This window comes from Alnus glutinosa, chromosome 3 (assembly GCF_958979055.1).
Source record: "Alnus glutinosa chromosome 3, dhAlnGlut1.1, whole genome shotgun sequence".
NCBI lineage: Eukaryota > Viridiplantae > Streptophyta > Magnoliopsida > Fagales > Betulaceae > Alnus > Alnus glutinosa.
The window spans coordinates 18,492,625-18,513,835 of record NC_084888.1 but is presented as its reverse complement, the minus strand read 5'-3'; the positions used below and the strand labels follow the sequence as shown (position 1 = coordinate 18,513,835).

General features: G+C 40.5%; 1 protein-coding gene across 2 annotated transcripts in view; it reads left to right on the top strand.

Moving 5' to 3' along the window:
- LOC133862416 (cycloartenol synthase-like) overlaps positions 1-19,256 on the top strand; it is a 68,848-nt gene extending 49,592 nt beyond the window's left edge. For both annotated transcript variants that reach the window (XR_009899219.1, XM_062298222.1), the window contains one exon: positions 18,976-19,256. Coding sequence is in view for 1 of the 2 variants with exons in the window: in XM_062298222.1 (XP_062154206.1) it covers positions 18,976-19,014 (39 nt within the window). In the remaining variant the exon portion in view is untranslated. The remainder of the gene's footprint in view (positions 1-18,975) is intronic.
- The last annotated feature ends 1,955 nt before the right edge of the window (positions 19,257-21,211 follow it).

Below are 21,211 nucleotides of genomic sequence, written 5' to 3'. Positions count from 1 at the left end.
AAGAGAGAGAATTCGTGACAGATTAGCCAAAAGTCAAACCTTACTTTTACTAGAGCCTAGCCATCCTCATTTGATACACTCCCCCTGAGATACAGCACCGAATTGTTTTACTTGTACCATGAAGGACAAGATAAATTTTTACTTGCTCATAGAGGGCAATGTATATTGCAAATTCAGTACAGAAGCAGTGAATAGACAATTTTAAAGCACAAAATTCATACGAATAAATGCTCAATTCTTATGGTGCTGCAAGCTAGAGGAAATGCCAGAATTTATAGATGCTAGGTTCAACTAGCCTGTGGTCAATTTGACCATCTTATCACAAACCTCTCTCTAATTTAGAAATTCTAGAAGAAACTAGTCAGAGAAGGAAATATGTACCTTTAGGGAGTCTCGGATAGTGCACTTTTTCATCGCATGAGGAAATGAGCTATCCTACTTTTGTAAAAACATGAAAATCACTTGGCCAAAATAGTCATAAAACTCTCAAATACATCTAAGCAAAGTATTAATGCTCACAGAATTGAGATATCAGGTGAAGATACATGCAATATCTAATAAGCCAAGAGAAGGATTAATCCTGCAAATTCTCCCAAGTTTTTTTTATTTTTTTATTTTTTATTTTTTATTTTTATTTATTTAAAACAAACAAAACATGCAATATGGAAATGACATCATATGCAAAGGTAAGATCACACTTGTAAATGCTCAAAGATGTCAGTACAGAAAAACAGTCGCTCGACCTGCTTTTTCTGTCTTCCCCAATAGATACCTGCAAAGTTCTCTCAAGAGAAACATGGGGCACAACAAACTAGTTCCTAGATTGCATAACAAGCACATAAATATAACATAAAAAGTGCAAGCAATCAAACCTGATGCCATGATGCTTGTCCCCATGGTACTTGATAGGATGCCTGATGCCAAGAAGTCTGATGCTGAGCCGCAGGTCTAGCGCCATAATGAGCTTGTCTGGGCGCTTCTTTCTTGGCTTTGGCCTTTTGAGCTTTCAAGAGGGAGCACTGAGGTCGAACATGCCCACTGAGACCGCAGTGATGGCAAATAGGAGGTCTTCTGATGGAATGAGGCTGCTGAGTGCCTGGAACATCATCATTAACCTTTTCCTTCTGTTATCTTCAACAGCGGGAGGAAGCTCTGGGACTGTAGGCTTCACAAATACAGTCCTTGAGGAAGAAGGAACATCAGAAGAGGAAGCTACATACCCGAGACCAGTCTTGTCATTTGGGCTCTTCTGGATGGACAGCATGCGAGTCAACTTCTCATCAGTGACTCTCTCTAGCTGGAGCTGTGTCTCTAGTAGCTTTTCCTCGAGCTCTTGCACTTTGAGCAGCAATGAACTCGTCTTGGTCGGCAAACTGTTCAGATCATTCAGGTGCTGCTTTCGGCCTTCCCTCAGCTTATCAAACTCTTTGTAGAGTGTCTTGTAAGCCTCTTTGAGCTCTTCCTCATTTTCACTATGCTCCGAGTAATATGAGTCTTCTTCTTCAATATGTGGGGCTACAAAGGCCAGAAAATTTTCAGACTCTGGAGCTTCTTCTTCTGACTCATCACTGAGAGTCATATTGTATGCCTTCCCCTTGCCCTTTTTGAGATTTCCACAATCCGCCCGGATATGCCCAAAGCCTGAGCATTCAAAACATCGGGGTCCTCTGGGATCTCTCTTCTCCTCTTCCTCTGGTTCAGCTTCTCCGAGAGGTTTCTTTATTTTATCAGAAAACTTCTTCTTGAACCGATCATCTTTCATTAGTCTTCTGAAATTCTTGGCTAACATAGCCACAGCTTTGTCTTCATCCTCAGAGTCATCTTCAGAGGAGGCTTCTACCTTCTTCTTGGAAGCCTTTAGGGCAATGGTTTTCAACTTCTTGACCGGGGGCAGAGACAGCTCATATGTTTGAAGAGATCCAACTAGCTCTTCAATCTTCATCTCTTCAAGATCCTTGCTTTCCTCGATTGTCGTTACCTTGATCCTGAAACGCTCGGGCAAAGATCTTAGAATTTTTCGGATGAGTTTTACATCCGAGATAGATTTCCCAAGACTCACCATAGAGTTTCTAAGGTCACTTATCTTGGAGTAAAACTCTCCAAAAGTCTCTTCTTCCAACATCTTAATTTTTTCAAATCTTGAAGTCAACATTTGAAGTTTGGCAGATTTAACTAACTTCGTGCCTTCATATGTTGTTTTCAAGATTTGCCATACTTCTTTTGCTGATTCGCAGTTTGAAATTTTGGCGAATTCAGAGGGAGAAAGTGCTTGGCATAGAGCATGGAGGGCTTTATCATTGGAAAGTCGGGCGTTTTTCAGAGGGACTATTTCGGGAGTTGCATCCTCTGGTCTAGTCCAACCAGAGTCAACAATACTCCAATAGTCAATAGATTTTAAAAAGAATCGCATCCGAGCTTTCCAATAGCCATAGTTCGTACCATCGAAGGTAGGAACATAATTAAGAGTTTGAGACATCAAAATATAGAAGTCAAATATAATAACACTCAAGAAATTAATCTTCTCAGAGTGTACCAAGCTCTGATACCAATTGAAAAATGAAATTGACTTCTAAAAATAAAGTGTGTGCATAAGTGTCAACAAAAATTAAAGTACAACGGAAAGTAAATGACACACAGATTTTTGTTGACGAAGTGGAAACTCAGTTAAGAGAAAAATCACTCCGGGGCAGCCAAACCCAGGAATTCCACTATTCAAAAGACATAGCTAGATACAAGACAGTAACACTCACATGTACCGATGCAGTGGTCGTACCTTGATCTTTGACGTGTAACCCAACACGAACGCTTCCCAACCAGGTTCTCCTACCTGAAGGGGTCTTCAATGGAACTCCTTACCTTATAGCCGACCTCTAAGATAGACTTCGGTTTATAGCACAGCACACTTGTAAAACGGCTTAAGAGGGATTGATGACTTCTCTGAGCTCTAATGGAATTCACACCGAATTCTTGCAGTTCTCAGTGCCTAGGGGCCTCTATTTATAGGCTTGGGGCTCAAATGAGCGTCAGGCAAAATATACCTGGGCACCTACCGGACGGTGGACATGGGCCGTCTAGACGGACAACTGTGCGACAAGATTTTTCGAAAAATTCGCAGGAAAATCTTTCCTGTTTAAGGGCATCGTCCGAACGGGATGGCACATCGTCCGGACGGTCGCACGTCCGCTGCAAGTAATTTCCTTATAAGGTTCTCGAGCGTCCGGACCATGGGGGATGAGCGTCCGGACAGTTATTCTTCAACAAGCAATTTCCATATCGGCAATGCGCGCGTCCGGACGGTTGATGTCGAATCGGCGATTTCCTTCTTTGATGCACGCGTGTCCGGACCATAGCTGTCAGACGTCAGGACGGTCATATTTGAATTGCGATTCTTGCCTTAAGGAGACGCGTGTCCAGACGAGATACTACATCGTCCGGACGGTTGATTGATCTTCCCTTTCTTGGAACTTGGAAAGAAATCAGAAACTGATCGAGTACTGGGAGGCGTCCGAACGTGCTGCTGAAACGTCTCGATAGATGCAAGCTGGCACAGAAACTTCTCGATATAGTATGGGGTCCAGACGGGATGAACACTTCGTCCGGACGGATGATACTGGTCTGTCTTGGAGGTTTGGACGAGATGACACGTCGTCTGGACGAAAAGTGGACAGACGAGCATCCAGACAGGATGGCTCGATTGTCTGGACGGCTGACAGGGAACTTGAATTCTTCTGACTTGTAGACTCTGAATAGTGGAATCCTTGTTTGCAGCATCTTTACACATAAGTGATTTTGTCCAAACACAGTATGAGGCCAAAATACTAACAAACTTCATTTTGAATCAAGAGTTTTAATTTTAACAAACTGTTTGTGTGTACCCAACATGCATAGTGAAAATTGAAATTGACTTCTAAATAAAAGACAAGTGTGTACGCAAAGTGTCAACAAAAATAAGCACAGCGGAAAGTAAAAGACAGAGATTTTTGTTGACGAAGTGAAAACTCAATTAAGAGAAAAACCACTCCAGGGCAGCCAAACCTAGGATATCCACTATTCAGAAGACAGAGCTAGATACAAGATAGTAACACTCACCTATACCCGATGCAGTGGTCGTACCTTGCTCTCTGACGTGTAACCTAACACGAACGCTTCCCAACCAGGTCTCCTACCTGAAGGGGTCTTCAACGAAATCCTTTACCTTAGGGCCAACCCCTAAGATAGACTTCAGATGTAGCGCATCAACAAAACACTTGTAATGGTTTCAGAGGAAAAATCACGTCTTTGAGCAGTTGTGGAATTCAATACCGAATTCTTGCAGTTCTAAATGCCAAAGGGCCTCTATTTATAGGCTGGGGGCTCAAATGAGCGTCAGGCAAAATATAGCTGGGCGCCGTCCGGAAAGTGGACAAAGGCCGTCCAGACGGACAACTGTGCGACAGGGTTTTTTGAAAATTTCCCTGGGAAATCTTTCCTGTTTAAGAGCCACGTCCGGATGGGATGGCACATCGTCCGGACGGTTGCACATCCGCTGCAAGTAATTTCATTATAAGGCTTCGCGCGTCCCGGCCATGGGGTATGAGCGTCCGGACGGCTTAACATCAACACTCAATTTCCATATCTGCTATGCGCACGTCCGGACATTGAGAGGCAGTCGTCCGGACGGTTGAAGTCGAATCGGCAATTTCCATATTAGTTGCACGCGCGTTCGGACCAAGACTGACAGAAGTCCAGACGGTGATATTTGAATTACGATTCTTGCCTTAAGGAGACGCGCGTCCGAACGGGATACTACATCGTCCGGACGGTTGAACGATCTTTCCTTTATCCGAACTTGGAAAGAATCTGAGACTGGTCGAGTACCGAGAGGCATCCGGACGGGCTGCTGAGACGTCCGGACGGATGCAAGCTGGATAGAAACTTCTCGACACAGTGGAGGGTCCGGACGAAAATGCACGTCGTCGGGACGGATGATGCTTGGTCTGATTTGCGTCTGGACGGTATGACACGTCGTCTGGACGGATGGAACAGCGGTCAGATGGGGGTCTGGACTGGATGGCTCGATCGACCGGACGGCTGACAGGGAACTGAAATCTTCACAGTGTAAAGTCTTCTGATAGTACTCTGAATAGTGGAATCCCTGTTTACAGCATCTTTACACACACAACTGATTTTGCCCAAACACAGAATTAGGCCAAAATACTAACAAACTCCCCATTTGGCCATTCTGGGACAAAAATCACTTGACTGGTTTGGAAATACATTCCTGGTCCAAAAATTACTCCCATTTTTTGTCACAAAGGGACAAAGGGTAAAACAGAGTAATAAAAACCAATTGTAATAAAAATTACTCCCCCTAATGGTCTCAGAAGGGCCCGGGAAACAGAGTAATATAAGTCAAACAGTTTAACATAAGTCAAAAGTCTTAAACAAAAAGAAAACAAAACAAGACAAGAGGGAATCAAACATCTTCAGGCAGGGGTATAGTCCTATCTGCATCATCCTCATCATCACTGCTGCTAGAATGATGAAACTTCAGGCCCTCCTGAAGGTCCAGCTGGTTTTACTCTACACGTAGGTTGATGGAGTGTATCTCCTGCTGCATGGAGGACATAGTCACCTGCATACTGCTCATCCCCCCTGAATGGCAGCAAGGGCCTCCATGATCTGGGAATAGTTGACCTCCGGCTCAGAGGGCGGGACGGTCTGGGAGGATGAAGCCATCTCTGGAAATCCAACAGGCATGGTAGCAACTATGGGCACCTCATCATCGGAGTCATTTCTCCGCAGCTTCGCATTGGACTTCATCAGTGTCTGCTTGCTGATGGGCTGCTGGATCTTCATCTTCGGTTCGCCAGTGACATTGACTCCCGACTGAAGGTTAATCTGAGTGAGTAGGCAGCCAAACGGGAGACTGGCATTTCCCTCATCACGGGCCTCCAACATAACACCCAGAATATGCTTGCACAGGCAGAAAGGCAAGCAAAGGTGAACTGCATAGACAAACTGGTCCCGTTTCAGGATCAGACCACTGCACCGAGCATCAGGCCAGATGTTCTGCTGAATGATATTGGCCAGCATGCGGTGGGAGGGAGACCAGGCACCAATCCTTATGGAGGTAGAGCGCTCCTCGCCTTGGGGAATGGCATGGAAGAATTCCCTCAGATCATCCAGGGAAGGAGGAAGCACCACCTCATTGTATGGGCTGGCAAAAATCTCGAGCACTGGGACTCAGATGATGTGATTGATGACCTGAGGATCAACAGTGATGATATGGCCTGCAACGGTGGACTAAAGCACCAATCCACGATCATTGTTCTGCACCACTTCCAGGTTGGCGTAGAAAAGTTTGACCAATCTGGTGTACACCACACAGGCACAGCTATGGAGATATCCCCAATTATACGTCTGGATAATGGCATGAATGCTGTCCAGCGGTGGCACCATGATATCAGACCGGATGACGTTCCGCTCGGCAATGACAGTGCGGTCCATAGTCTTGGCCTGGATTTAGCCCTATCTTCCACAGTCCTCTAACGGACCCTGTGCGGTGGACTTCCTACAGACATGATCCTGCACAAAAAACCAACAAGATTTTGCCAAATAGAATCCAAAAAAAAATTCTAGTTAGGTTTAAAAAAACATTTTGCCAGAATAACAGCAGTAGGAAGGACTTTTGCAAAAATATAGGCATAATTTATCACAATTTTAGTCCTAAAAACATCATCACAAATAATCCCAATATAGCAGATATGCATCACATAATTTCAAACTCATTCCAAAATTAAATCTCTAACAGTTTTAAAAAAAAATGAAAAAAAAAGAGACTAGAAAAATACTTGGAATGGGGTGAGAATGCACAAAAGACAAGTAGGGATGAAATTACTCCAAAAACACAAAAAACAATCACTCACAAAATGCCAAAGAGGAGATTTAGTGGGGTATGGTGGAGAGAGCGGCGATTTTGGGGTATATATAGCCTCTGTGGGGTCCCCATCCGGATGGTGCAATAACTTCGTCCGGACGCGCGCATTCGGACGATTTTACTAACTGTTCGCCCGGTGGTTGCCACGCGAGTCTGGACGCAAGAAGGTCCAGTCCGGACGATTGGGCTCCATTCCTGTTCGGACTCCTAAGAGAGTACCGTCCGAACGACTTATCCGTCTGGACGCCAATAGAGACCGTCCGGACGCTCCACACTGAAACATCAGAAAACTAAGGAAAATTCACAGACATCAAATTTTTCCAAGTCAGTTTCAGAACACGCATGTATAAACCACTGATAACACAATCAAAGAGCATCTCAATACTAAACAGAGATATAAAAGAGAGTTGAGAAATCAATCAGCACAAATAAGTTCCTACACAATCAAAATTCAACCAGTCAACTCAACTCATGCAATGCGTGTGCGTGTGAAGACTTAACCCACAAGGTATGACTATCATGACAAAGAGCAACCAGATTTTGTAGACAAAAGAGAAAATCTGTGACAGATTAGCCAAAAGTCAAACCTTATAACTTACTAGGGCCTAGCCACCCTCATCTGATACACTCCCCATGAGATGCAGCACCTAATTGTTTTCCTTGTACCATGAAGGACAAGGTAAATGTTATACTTGTACATAGAGGGAAAGGCATAAATCAAATTCAACACATAAGCAGTGAATAATTAAAGCACATAATTCATATGATTTACTGCTTGATTCTTATGATGCTGCAATCTAGAGGGAATGCCAGAGTTTTTAGGTTCTAGGTAAAACTAGCATGTGGTTAATTTGACCATCTTATCAAAAATCTCTTCTCTTATCCAGAATTTCTAGAAGCAAAAAGTCAGAGAAGGAAAGATGTACCTTTAGGGGAGTCGTGGATAGTGCACATTTTTCATCGCATGAGAAAAGAAGCTATCCAATTTTTGCATATACAGGAAAACACTTGGCAAATTATAGTCAGAAACTGTCAATTATATCTAAGCAAAGTAAATTAATACCCAAAAAATTGAGATATCCGGAGAAAATACATGCAATTATCTGATATGCCAAGAGAAAAAAAATATCTTGCAAATTCTCCCCAATTTTTTTTTTTTTTTTGTTAACATATTTCAAATGCAATATGGAAAAGACATCATATGCAAGGCAAGATCAAACCTGATGATGCCAATACAGAAAAACAGTCGCTCGACCTGCTTTTTCTGTCTTCCCCAACAACTACTTGCAATGCTCTCTCAAGAGAATAGGGGGCACAATAAACTGGTTCCTCGATTGCATAGTAAGCACACAAATATAACAAGTAAAAGTGCAAGCAATCAAACCTGATGCCTTAGGATTAGGAACCGAATCCTAGGCATGAACACCTTCTCCTGCTAGGTGCGTTCATTCCCCCTCATGGGGTGAATGGTCTCATCCTTCTTGACCCATACCTGCTTAACCCATGGAGATGGTTTGCGGGTCATGTCCATATTGGCCATACTCCTTAGCATATCTTGCATCAGGCTCAACAACCCTTCATAGCCATGGTTGCTAGTGGGCTTCTGAGGCTTCCTCTTGTAGCGCCTTGGTTTGTTCTTCTTTGATTTGCCATTCTAATAGGCAGGAACAAACTGCTGCTGATGCTGTGAAGCCTGAAGTGCCGTAGGAGGTAGAGTGCCTGATGTAGCTCTTGTTGGCAGCTTCTTTGGCTTTTGAGCCTGGAGGTGTGGACACTTGAGTCGGATGTGACTGGTGATGCTGCAGTGATGGCAGGTGGGCAAGCTTCTTTTGTTTGAATGTTTCTTGACATTCTCTGCAGAATTATAGTTAGCATTCTTACAAATAACATTGCCCTTACCTTTTATATGTCTCCTATGCGGGGGGACATATTTTGCTGAGGAAGAATCTTCAACTTCACTTTTCCTCAGAGCATCCTGCTTAATCCAAGGCCTGTGGGATTTCAACAAATAACAATTTGGCCTAATATGACCAATCTTCCCACAATTATGACAAGTAGGGACAAACTTACCATGAGCTTGTGTACCTGTATCTTTGGATTTTGGCATCACATGATTAGTTAAGCAAGAATTTTCTAAACAAGTTGTATCTACTATCACAGGTTTAATATCAATAGAATCTATTTCAGAATCAGAAGCATATGAAGTAGAAGTACTCATATCATCAACAATTGAAGCAGGCTTGTTAGAAATATCTGAATGAATACAAAGCATGCTTTTCGAATTATCACTTGAGAATTTTTTCAAGAGATCCTTAGATTCTTTTAATTTATTCTCAAGTGTATCAATAATGTTAAATAGCATGGTATTCTCAGATCTCAAAGAGTCAATCAAAGCATGTGATTCAGATAATTGAACAATCAAAGACTCTTTTTCTTGCTTTACCTTTTTGAGCTCTTTTGGAGAAACAATTTTATCTATTTTAGCAAAAATTTTAGGGAGCTCAATATCATGATTTTCTTCAGATAACTGAGAGAAATCCATGATAAAAGGTGTAATCAAAAAAATAGAAGTCACAAGAGATGAGGATCACACTCAGGAAATAAATCCTTTCAACGGAGTGTGCCTGCTCTGATACCAATTGAAAATTGAAATTGACTTCTAAATAAAAGACTAGTGTGCACAAAGTGTCAACAAAAATAAGCATAGCGGAAAGTAAAAGACACATAGATTTTTGTTGACGAAACGAAAACTCAATTAAGAGAAAAACTACTCCGGGGCAGCCAAACCCAGGATATCCACTATTCAGAAGACAAAGCTAGATACAAAGCAGTAACACTCACATACCCCTGATGCAGTGGTCGTACCTTGCTCTCTGATGTGTAACCCAACATGAATGCTTCCCAACTAGGTCTCCTACCTAAAGGGGTCTACAATGGAATCCTTTACCTTAGGGCCAACCCCTAAGATAGACTTCAGATGTAGCACAGCAACAAAACACTTGCAATGGCTTCAGAGGAAAAATCACGTCTCTGAGCAGTTATGGAATTCAATACCAAATTCTTGCAGTAAATATAGCTGGGCGCCGTCCGGACGGTGGACAAGGGCCGTCCGGACGGACAACTGTGCGACAGGATTTTCTGAAAATTTCACTTAGAAATCTTTCCTGTTTAAGAGCCGTGTCCGGACGGGATGGCATATCGTCTGGACGGTCGTACATCTACTGCAAGTAATTTCATTATAAGGCTTCGAGCGTCCGGACCGTGGGGAATGAGTGTCCGGATGGCTGAACTTCAACACGCAATTTCCATATCTGCTATGCGCTCGTCCGGACCAGGAGAGGCAGTTGTTCGGACGGTTGAAGTCGAATCAGCAATTTTCGTATTAGTTGCACGCCCGTCCGGACCAAGATTGACAAACGTCCAGACTGTGATATTTGAATTGCGATTCTTGCCTTAAGGAGACACGCGTCTGGTCGGGATACTACATCATCTGGACGGTTGAACGATCTTTCCGTTATCGGAACTTGGAAAGAATCTGAGACTGGTCGTGTACCGAGAGACGTTCGGACGGGCTGCTGAGACGTCCGAATGGATGCAAGCTGGATAGAAACTTCTCGACACAGTGGAGGGTCCAGATGGAAATGCACGTCGTCTGGACGGATAATGCTTGGTCTGACTGGCGTCCGAACAATATGGCACGTCGTCCGGACGGATGGAACAGTGGTCAGATGGGCGTCCAGATGGGATGGCTTGATCGTCCGGACTGCTGACAGGGAACCAAAATCTTCACAGTGTAAAGTCTTCTGAGAGTGCTCTGAATAGTGGAATCCCTATTTACAGCATCTTTCCACACACAAGTGATTTTGTCCAAACACAGAATGAGGCCAAAATACTAACACATAGAAATTTGATTTCTGTGACTTTTTTGGGTAAGTGTGGTTATACCTTTGATTTGAGGGGTACAATGATAATAAAGAAGGGTAATTTATTTATCTGTTCTAGCATCATTGTAGATGTTTGTATATTATTACTCCTGATTTATATGTTGTTAACAATTTTGTTTTAGAACCAACTCACAATGCTTTCTCATTAAAAAGAAAGATTCATTCTACTAATGAAGCATACCTTCAGCATTGTCTTGGTCACATTAACTCAAAGGGGATTCAAAGACTGGTTAATGATGGGTTTTTGAGCCCATTGGATTTCCAAGATTACCTAGTCTATGAAACATGTTTGGAGGGTAAAATGACCAAGAGACCATTTTTTGCGAAGGGTATAGAGCCAAAGATTTGCTTAAGCTAGTGCACATTGATGTATGTGGTCCTATGAGTGTCCCAACATGAGGTGGTTATGAATATTTCATCACGTTTACTAATGACTATTAAAGGTATGGTTATGTTAACCTAATGCGTAAGAAGTCTGAAGCTTTTGAAAGGTCCAAAGAGTTTCAGGCTGAAGCCGAGAAACAATTGGGTTAACATATTAAAGCCCTTTGATCATGAAGACTTCCTCGGGGACTTTATAGACCATTTGCCAGCAGCAGAGATTTTATCCCAGTTTACTGCACCAGGCAATCCCTAGCAAAATGGTGTATGTGACGGCCCATTTTTTTTTTTTTGATACAAAATTAATTCATCACAGTGGCATGCCGATTTGTCATTAAGCCAATATATATCATTTAGTAATACCATAAAACCTCAAAACTTAGTATCTTATTTCAGTGAGTTAAATACTCACTTTGGCTGCTTGACAATTCGGCTATGAAGAAATCCTCCTCGTAAGCCCCGCAATGTGTCACTTTACAATACATTGTGATGACATATTAATATCAACACATAATGTTTTCTAACTCTAAATTCCCACTTAGCTCTTGAATTGCACAAGAACTAAGACCTATGGAAAACCCATAAATTTTTAGGGCTCCATTTGACAACCCATTAACTAACAGTATTAACTCATAAGATCATCTTAGGGTTAGATACAAAATTCAATAACTTCAAATGCTTAGACAAAAACTAAGATTTCTCACCAAAAGTGATACCCAATGCTTGGAGATATCTTAGAACACTTCAAAATACACAATACCTAAACAATATTGAGAGATCAAACTTAAACTCTCAAAAATAACACAAAATGTAGAGGAACTAAAATTTTCGGATTTATCTCAAACCAATAAGTGACAACAATGATTCTACCTAGGTCACGTTTCTAGCGTCGCATTTGAGTTTGGAAGTTTCAAAATACTAGGATCTAGGGTTTAGTATCAAACCCTAGGAGAGAGTAGAGAGGTTTTTCGGAAAAATGGGAGAAGATGGGAGAAAATGAGCTGAAAAACTCGCTAAGCCAATTTTTACCCAGGCCTGTCTGGACATGTTAGTCGGCTGTCTGGACACATGCTAAAGAAGGAACTTTCTGCCAAGCCTGCCCGGACATAGATTCGGCCCATCCGGACACTTGCTGAGAAGTGAATCTACTGACTAACCTGTCCGGACACCAAATGGGTCTGTCTGGACACGCAACCTTGAAAATCACCCATATGCTTTTGTAAGTGTTTTTTCTCTATACTTTACCTAATTTCTCCCTTAATTAATCTAATTTGTGTTTTAAACTATTAACTAATATCTTTGACATTACAATGTAGCAGAGAGAAGAAATAAAAACTCTTTTAGAAATGGTAAGAGCAATGATGAGTTATGCTACTCTACCTATGTCATTATGGGGATTTGATTTAGAAACAACAACACACTTGCTAAATTTGGCTCCATCTAAAACTGTTTCTAAGATACCTGCTAAATTGTGGACAGGGTGAAAGCCCAGTATGAGATACATCCACATTTGGGGTTGCCCAGCACACGTGCTAAAAGAAAAGACTGATAAGTTGGAATAAAAAACAGAAGTATGTTTGTTTGTTGGATATCCAAAAGAGACAATGAGTTGTTTGTTTTATAGTCCTAAAGAAATGAAAGTATTTGTTACCACAAATACGAGATTTCTTTAGGAGGACTATGTAAACAATTACAGACTAAAGAGCAAGGCGGTTCTAGATGAGATGTTAGATGCAAGAGAAACTACATCTTCAGAAGTTCCTGAAGATGAGGTGGTTGTATTAGATACTATTAACGCACATACCTTATCATCACAAGACTCATGGGTCAAGAACAATTTCATCCAATCCGTAAGACTAGAGATTTTAACGTCCAAGATATTAATTAAGTGTTAAAAACATAAAATAGATTAATTAAGTGATTAATTAGGTAAAATTTGCAAGAAAAACACATAGAAAACACTTAAAATTGAATTTCTGGGTTGTGCGTCCGGACGGACCATTCCTGTTTCTAGATGGATGGATGGATAAGTGAGTCATTGGTGACTTTCTGTGTATTACGTTTGGATGGACCAAGACGCGTGTCCGGATGGACTTGACAGAAAGTCCGAGTCTGTTGCCGTGTCTGAACAGCCAATGGACGGGACTCCCAGTGAGTCCCGATTTCTTTGTGTCCGGACGGGCCTTACAGTAGGTCCAAATCTGCGATTCCTTATGCGCGTGTTTGGACGGGTTACTTATGTGTCCAGACAAGTCTCATTTTAAAACACAAATGAGCTTATTTCAGCTCATTTTCTCTGAAAGTTCTCTCCCTCACCCCTGCTCTTTCTCTCTCCTAGGGTTTTGAGACAAAACTCAAGAGCCTAGTGTATTGAAGCCTCTAAACTTAAATCTGACGCCGGAATTGTGATCCTTGAAGCATGATCTATGTTTTTACTGATTGGTTTGAGGTAAATCCGAAAAGCCAAGTTCCTCTAGATTTTGTGTTATTTTTGAGAGTTTGAGTTTAATCTCTGAATTTTCTTTTGGTATTGTGTTTTGGAGTGTTCTTGATCATTTCAAAGCGTTGGGCTTCACTTTTGGTGAGAAATCAAGGTAAGATCCAAAACCCTAGTTTTTATCTAATGTTCCGTTTGTTTCGGCGTAAAATGGTTTTTGAAAAATGATTTCAGCATTTTTCAGTGTTTGGTAGGGGCAAAAATAATGGTCAACCGAAAAATGATTTTCGTTTGACCAAAAATACTTAGTAAATTTTAAAAAATGATTTACGCTTTTGAAAGCATAAATCATTTTCCGTAGATGGCAGACGCAGTCGACCCTCTTTTAAACGACGTAGTCGACTATCGCCGGATTCTGACAAGCCAAATTCCAGCACCGGTCGGTTTATGAATTTGAAAAATTATGCTGGAATCCGGCGACGTCCGGCTATCGTCGCTAGATTCTTGCAGTATTGTGCTTCCAAGCAATTGGCCAGGATCTGGCCGTTTTGTGCCGAATTCTGGCCTTTTTTGCCGGAATCCGTATGCGTCAAATATAAAAAAAATATTTTTATATTTTTTTACATTAATATTTTTTATGTCATGAATAAAATTTGATTTTTATAAATTAATATGATTGAATAAAAACATAAAAAATATTTGTAATTTTCCGTACGCGCCAAACATCGAAAAAATGATTTCAACGAAAAATATATTTATGAAAAATGACTTTCCTGAAAATATTTTATGACGGAAACCATTTTACACCGAAACAAACGGAGCATAAGTGTTCTAAGTTGTATTTTTGGTGTCTAACCCTAAGATAATCTTATGGGTTAATATTGTTAGTTAATGGGTTGTCAAATGGAACCCTAGAAATTCTATGGGTTTTTCATTGGTTTATTTCTTGAGCAATTCAAGAGTTAAGTGGAGAGTTTAGAGTTAGAAAATATTATGTATTAGTTTTGATGTATCGTGCAATGTGATAATGCAGTAGTACATTGCAAGGCTTACGAGGAAGATTCCTACGTAGCCAAATTACCAAACAGCCAAAGTGAGTATTCTACTCACTGAGAAATGATATTAAACTTCCTATGATTTTGCTACCACAAAATGATATTGTGTTCTAAATTCGAGCCAATGTTATTTTAGAAGGATATACGCTTGTGAATGTTTTCAATTATGTTGAGATATGTTTTGATGATGGTTTATGAGTTTTCAAGTATATTTATGAGATTAAGATAAGAAATGTGTATTACGAGCTTTATGTTGAGTTAAAGAGTTTGCGAAGTGTTGAAAGGATCATGTTGAGAATGTGATGTTAAAATGATGCATAAATGTATGAAAGCATGAGCATGATGGGTATGAGATACGATGAGCATGAGTGTGGAACGAAATCATTAACGCTAAACGTAAGACCAAGGTTGAAAGATATCTTGGCAGAGCAAGTGTAAGACCATTGGGTATAAAGCCCCAAGGCATCAAAAATAAGACCGGGGGTTTGAGTCCCACGACAACTAGCAATCAGAGTAAGTGTAAAACTACTGGGCATAAAGCCCCAGGGCATCAAAAACAGAAAACAAATAAACAGATGTTTGGCAAGCATGACATGATGTGCGGCATGATTTACGTTTTAAGATGTTTTCATAGCAAGATGTATCAGTATGCCTATGAGTTTGAATGTGACAGAATATATGTATACAGTTACAGCTAAATTGCATAAAATGTTTTAGATAGGCTATCATGCTAGACGTATCGATATGTCTATGAGTTTGAATGGAACAGAGCATATGTATATGGTTAGCTAAAGTGCATATGATGTTTTATAACGCACTATGTGTAATTGTGCTTAGATACTTGTATTTCCCAAAGGTTGGGAAATGCCCGTATCTCTGTATAGCGGAGTATGATGCCACTCATTTTCTACTTAGTCATACCTGTATGCTTGTGTACCCCGAAGTTGAGGGATGCTTGTATACGAGTATAGTTGAGTCACATGATATATATTTACTGATGTGTATAATGTATGTAATTGATTTATGAACCAAACGCCATGGTTTACTCTATCGGCTAAGAAACCTTTTATGCAAAAATTATCAATCTACAAGTAGCCGTTATGGTAAATATATGGTAGAATCATAATGATTGCCTCATTATACTACTGAGTTGGTGAACTTATTCTTTTACCTATGCGTACGTGGCTACCACCATGATCGTGTAGACATTAATGCTTTGGCTGCAAGTACTGCAGACGTCGATGAGGACCTTGTGGCTTTGTACTTGGGATACTACGACTGAAGCCTATTGCGACGGTTGTATGTGTTGGACTTATGGACAGTCTGTAGTTTGTATAGACGTTAGATATATGGCTTGTGTCGCATATGGCATTCTTTTTTGCATAGCCATTCTTAATGTGTATAATATTTGATTAAGCTTTAAACTAATAGACAAATGTATGGCTATGATGTTGTAATTAACCCTAGTTAGTTTTTTGATATTAGTTTCCGCTGCATAGATATTTATCTTTGATGTATCAAGTGCATATTATGGGATGTGTACAGTAAGCTGGCTTAATGACTAATCGTCATGCACTGTGGTGATTCTATTTTCTATAAAAAAAGAAAAATAAATGGGTCATCATAGCTTATGGTGTCAGAGTAGTTAGCTCTGGGGGTCATGGGAAAGCAGAGTCTAGAGTTGTGTTAGAGTCTAAGGGTGACACAAGAGCCTTAGGATTCTAAAAGCTTATAACAAAGACTGAAGATACAAAAACTTTAGGTTTTTGTTGGTTGCATTTCATGTTCATTGTAATGCATTTGATATGGTTTATGCTTGTCTATGTGGCACCTCTTCCACTCTCAGACTAGTAGGCTAACTTCAATGTTGTTAGTTTGTAATTGGCCACATTTTGTTGGACAAAATCACATATTTGTAAAGATGCTTTTTAACAAGGATTCCGCTATTCAGAAGTGCTTCCAAAAGATTCTGCATAGTTTGCAAGGCAGAAAATTCGATTCCCAGCTAGCCGTCCAGACGATGTGTCATTCCGTCCGGATGCCCCTTTGTCCAAAGCACCAGGCGTCCGGACAACGTGTCATACCGTCCGGACCTTCCTCTGTTTCGAGAAATTTCAAACTGCTCCAGCTTGCATCCGCCTGGACGTTTCAGTAGCACGTCTGGACGACTCTTAGTGTTCGACAAGCTTCAGGATTTCTTTCCAAAACACAGTTATGGGAAGATTACTGTAGCTGTCCGGACGACGTGGATTCCCATCCGGAAGTGCTCATCCATAAGGTGAGTATCGCATTCAAAATCCAGATGTCTGGACTCCAGTCAGCATGGTCCGGACGCGACTCAAAAACAGGAAAGAATTTCAGTGAAAATCTCAGGAAGTCGATCGCACAATTGTTCGTCCGAATGACCCTTGTTTACCGTCCGGACGGCGCCTATGTTTTATCAAGCCAGATGCTCATTTACAGCAAGAATTCGGTATTGAATTCCATTAGTGCTTAGAGAGCTATATTGTGAGATTATTGAGTTGAATTGATCTCTCTAAAGTCATTGCCGTGTGTGCTGTTGCTGCGCTTAATCTAAAGTCTATCTCAGGAGTTGGCCCTAAGGTAATGGATTCAATTGAAGACCCCTTCAGGTAGGAGACCTAGTTGGGAGGCGTTCGTATTGGGTTATGAAAATTGAAATTGACTTCTAAAAATAAAGTGTGTGCAACAAGTGTTAACAAAAATCAAGCACAGCTGAAAATAAAAGACACAGTTTTTTGTTGACGAAGTGGAAACTCAATCAAGAGAAAAACCACTCCGGGGCAGCCAAACCCAGGAATTCTACTATTCAGAAGACGAAGCTAGATACAAGATAGTAACACTCACATGTACCGATGCAGTGGTCGTACCTTGCTCTCTGACATGTAACCCAACACGAATGCTACCAGGTCTCCTACCTGAAGGGGTCTTCAATGGAATTCCTTACCTTAGAGCCGACCTCTAAGATAGACTTCAGTTGTAGCGCAGCACACTTGAAACGGCTTCAGATGGATCTTGAACTTCTCTGAGCTCTTGTGGAATTCAATACCGAATTCTTGCAGTTCTCAATGCCCAGAGGCCTCTATTTATAGGCTGAGGTGCAGAATGGGCGACTGCTATAATATGTACGGACGCCGTTCGGATGGTGAACTTGCACCGTCCGGACGGACAACTGTGCAACAGGATTTTCCAAAAATTTCTCTGAAAATCTTTCCTGTTTAAGACCTGCATCCGGACGGTGAGATACTGACGTCCAGATGGTCGCACGTTCGTTGCAAGTAATTTCCATATAAGGCTTAGCGCGTCCGGACCAAGGGGGATGAACGTCCGGACGGCAATTCTTCAACACGCAATTTCCATATCTGCTATGGGTGCGTTCGGACCATGAGAGGTAGACGTCCGGACAGTTGAAGTCAAATCAGTAATTTCCTTAACTGATGAGCGCGCGTCTGGACCAAGGCTGACTGACGTCCGGACGGTGATATTTGAATTACGATTCTTGCCTTAAGGAGACCCGCGTCCGGACAGGATACCACATCATCCGGACAGTTGATCGATCTTCCCTTATTGGAACTTGGAAAGAATCTGAGACTGTTCAAGTACTGATAGGCGTTCGGACGGGCTGCTAGATGTCCGAACGGATGCAAGCTGGAACAGAAGCTTCTCTATACAGTGTAGGGTCCGGACGGAAAAGATACGTCATCCGGACGGATGGTACTGGTTTGTCTGGCGTCCGGTCGGGATAAACACGTCGTCTGGACGGATGGAACAATGGACAGATGGGCGTCCGGACGGGATGACACGTCGTCCGGACGGCTGACAGGGAATCTAAAATCTTCTATCTTTTTCGCAGTGCAGAGTCTTCTGAAAATGCTCTGTCAAGTGGAATCCTTGTTTACAGCATCTTTACACATAAGTGATTTTGTCCAAACACAGAATGAGGCCAAAATACTAACAGGTTACACGTTAGAGTTCAAGGTACAACCACTGCATTAAGGGTATGTGAGTGCTACTACTTTGTAACTAGTCTTGTCTTCTGAATAGTGGATATCCTGGGTTTGGCTGCCGTAGAGTGGTTTTTCTCATATTGAGTTTCCCCTTCGTTAACAAAAATTCTTGTGTCTTTTAATTTCCTCATTTTTATTTTGTTAACACTTTGTGCACACACACACTTACCTTTTTAGAAGTCATTTCAATTTTTCAAATTTGATTGCGCAGAGCTATGCCGCCGAGACAAAAACCACTTCTACAACATGAGGATGATGAATCGGTGAATGAAGGGGACCGCGTCTAGACATATCGATATATGCCTATGAGGTTAAATGAGATAGCACATATGTATATGTTTATGTCATTAGAAATCTGAATACTTTGACTCATTTGCTGGATTGGAGAGACTTCACTTGTTTGAGTATTTTGACACATTAGCATAGGATCTGTGCGTTATGAGATTTGAATTGAGGAGTGTGTGTCTTGAGATTCGTAGGATGATTTGTTGATGAAACTGATAAGTGCCAAAAAATGTTGCACATTCAAGCTCCTTAACTTGCATATGTTAATTCCTTAGCATTGTTATTTGTTTGATTTTGTGTTGTTTTATTGTTTTCAGGTTTTAAATAAACATGCAATTAATTCCATTGATTTGGGGCTTAAAGAACACTTTGAGAAGACTTAGAAGATATGGTTAAGCTTAACCAATCCTAATAGAAGACCTACATGATGTGGATTCTGTACATGTCTTAGTGTTTTGATCATAAATTTCTTCTCAGATCTCAGATTGCAATGACTATGGTGGCATGGGAAAGCTAATAAAAATGAAACAAATATGTAAGAAATTTATTTTTTTTAATTTGGACGTTTACTATGCCAAAACTGCCCCGCAATAAAAGACCGCAAATCCGGACGAATTTGAAATCCTTTTCCTACTTGGATTGAATTTTCAATCTCCTACTTGGACTAAGAGACTAAGTTCCAATTTTTCTTTAATTCATAGGGCTTGTAGGCCTCTCCTAGTCTCTATAAATAGACCCCTAAGCTTTAAGAGAAGGTGTGCGTAACTTTAGACATAAAATTCTTCTTGGAGGCTTGACAAGTTGAAGAGGAAAAGAACATGGCAGGAGGCTATCTCGCACCACGATGAGAGGCTAAATTCGTACTAGGGTGTTGATGTAGCCATTTCCAAGTAACAATGGTTTAATTGTATTTTAGTTTAGTATTTTCTATATGCATGATGGTTGTATAACTATGAGAATTGATCTTAATGTTTATATTCAATCATTATGAATTTCTTATCTTGTCTTAGAAAATCTTTTATATTGATTGAACTTTATCCTTCATATTTTCTGTGATTATGTAAATGATTGTTATACAACGGTTTTAATTGATATATGATCAAGAGGGTTAGATAGACCATGCCTAGGTAAGACGGATCGTATTGCACCCTAGTTTAATGTAATTTAGGTAGACAATTCGTATCAACCGAAGATGGATTATTTATACTTATTCTTTAGAGGTTATTTCTTGAATACTCGAGTGAGACGAGCCTTATATCATGCATAGTATAAATTCCCTTGTTAATTTATGATTGACCATTGTTACGCGGTGAGTGGTTAAATCAATCCCCTATTCTTTCTCTCATCACTACAATATTTATTTTTATGTCTTTAGTTTTTTGCATTTAACTTAGTTATAAACAAAATCAAATCAAACTTCTTTTAAATTAAGTTATATTCAATTTTCAAAAGCTTGATAACAATACCTACGCAGTCCTTGAGGTTCGACACCCTCAATATAGCCCTATCCTACAAGGATTCATACTATTGCGAGTGATAGTTTTATTCAAGATATTTTTGTACACAAAACGACCACATCAGAAACCTTGGCTAAAAAAATGATAAAAAGATAAAAAAAAAAAAAAAAAAAAAAAAAAAAATGATCATAGTTTGAGTTTCTCATTGAGTAACCGGACCTCTTGCCTCAATACCATATCAGATTCTTGATATGTAGAGGAATGAAAATGAAGATGAAGAAAGGAAAACAAAAGAGAGATGGAATGATCTCGAGAGAGAAGATTGAATCAGAAAATGTAGAACTGATTGTATTGAATGAATTATGAAATATTACAACTAGAACTGTATTTATACAAGAGAAAGCTATAAACCAAAATCAAACTAACTAATGAACACGTGTTAAACTATCTAACAGGAATTGACAACTCATATATGCACGTGTTAAACATTGATGTTAACTTAACTGCATTGAGTGTTCGCATAAAAAGATGAGATATTCAATTTGGTTGATTGTATGGCTAGTTTAGCTTCGTAGCCTTTTTGACTTGAGTAATTTATCCCTTAGGGATGTTTCTACATCTAGTGCCCTAAAACCATTTGGTTTGAGAGTCATTAGCCCAACACTCATTACATAGGTCAATTAGAAAGCTTAAGGGAGTCATGCA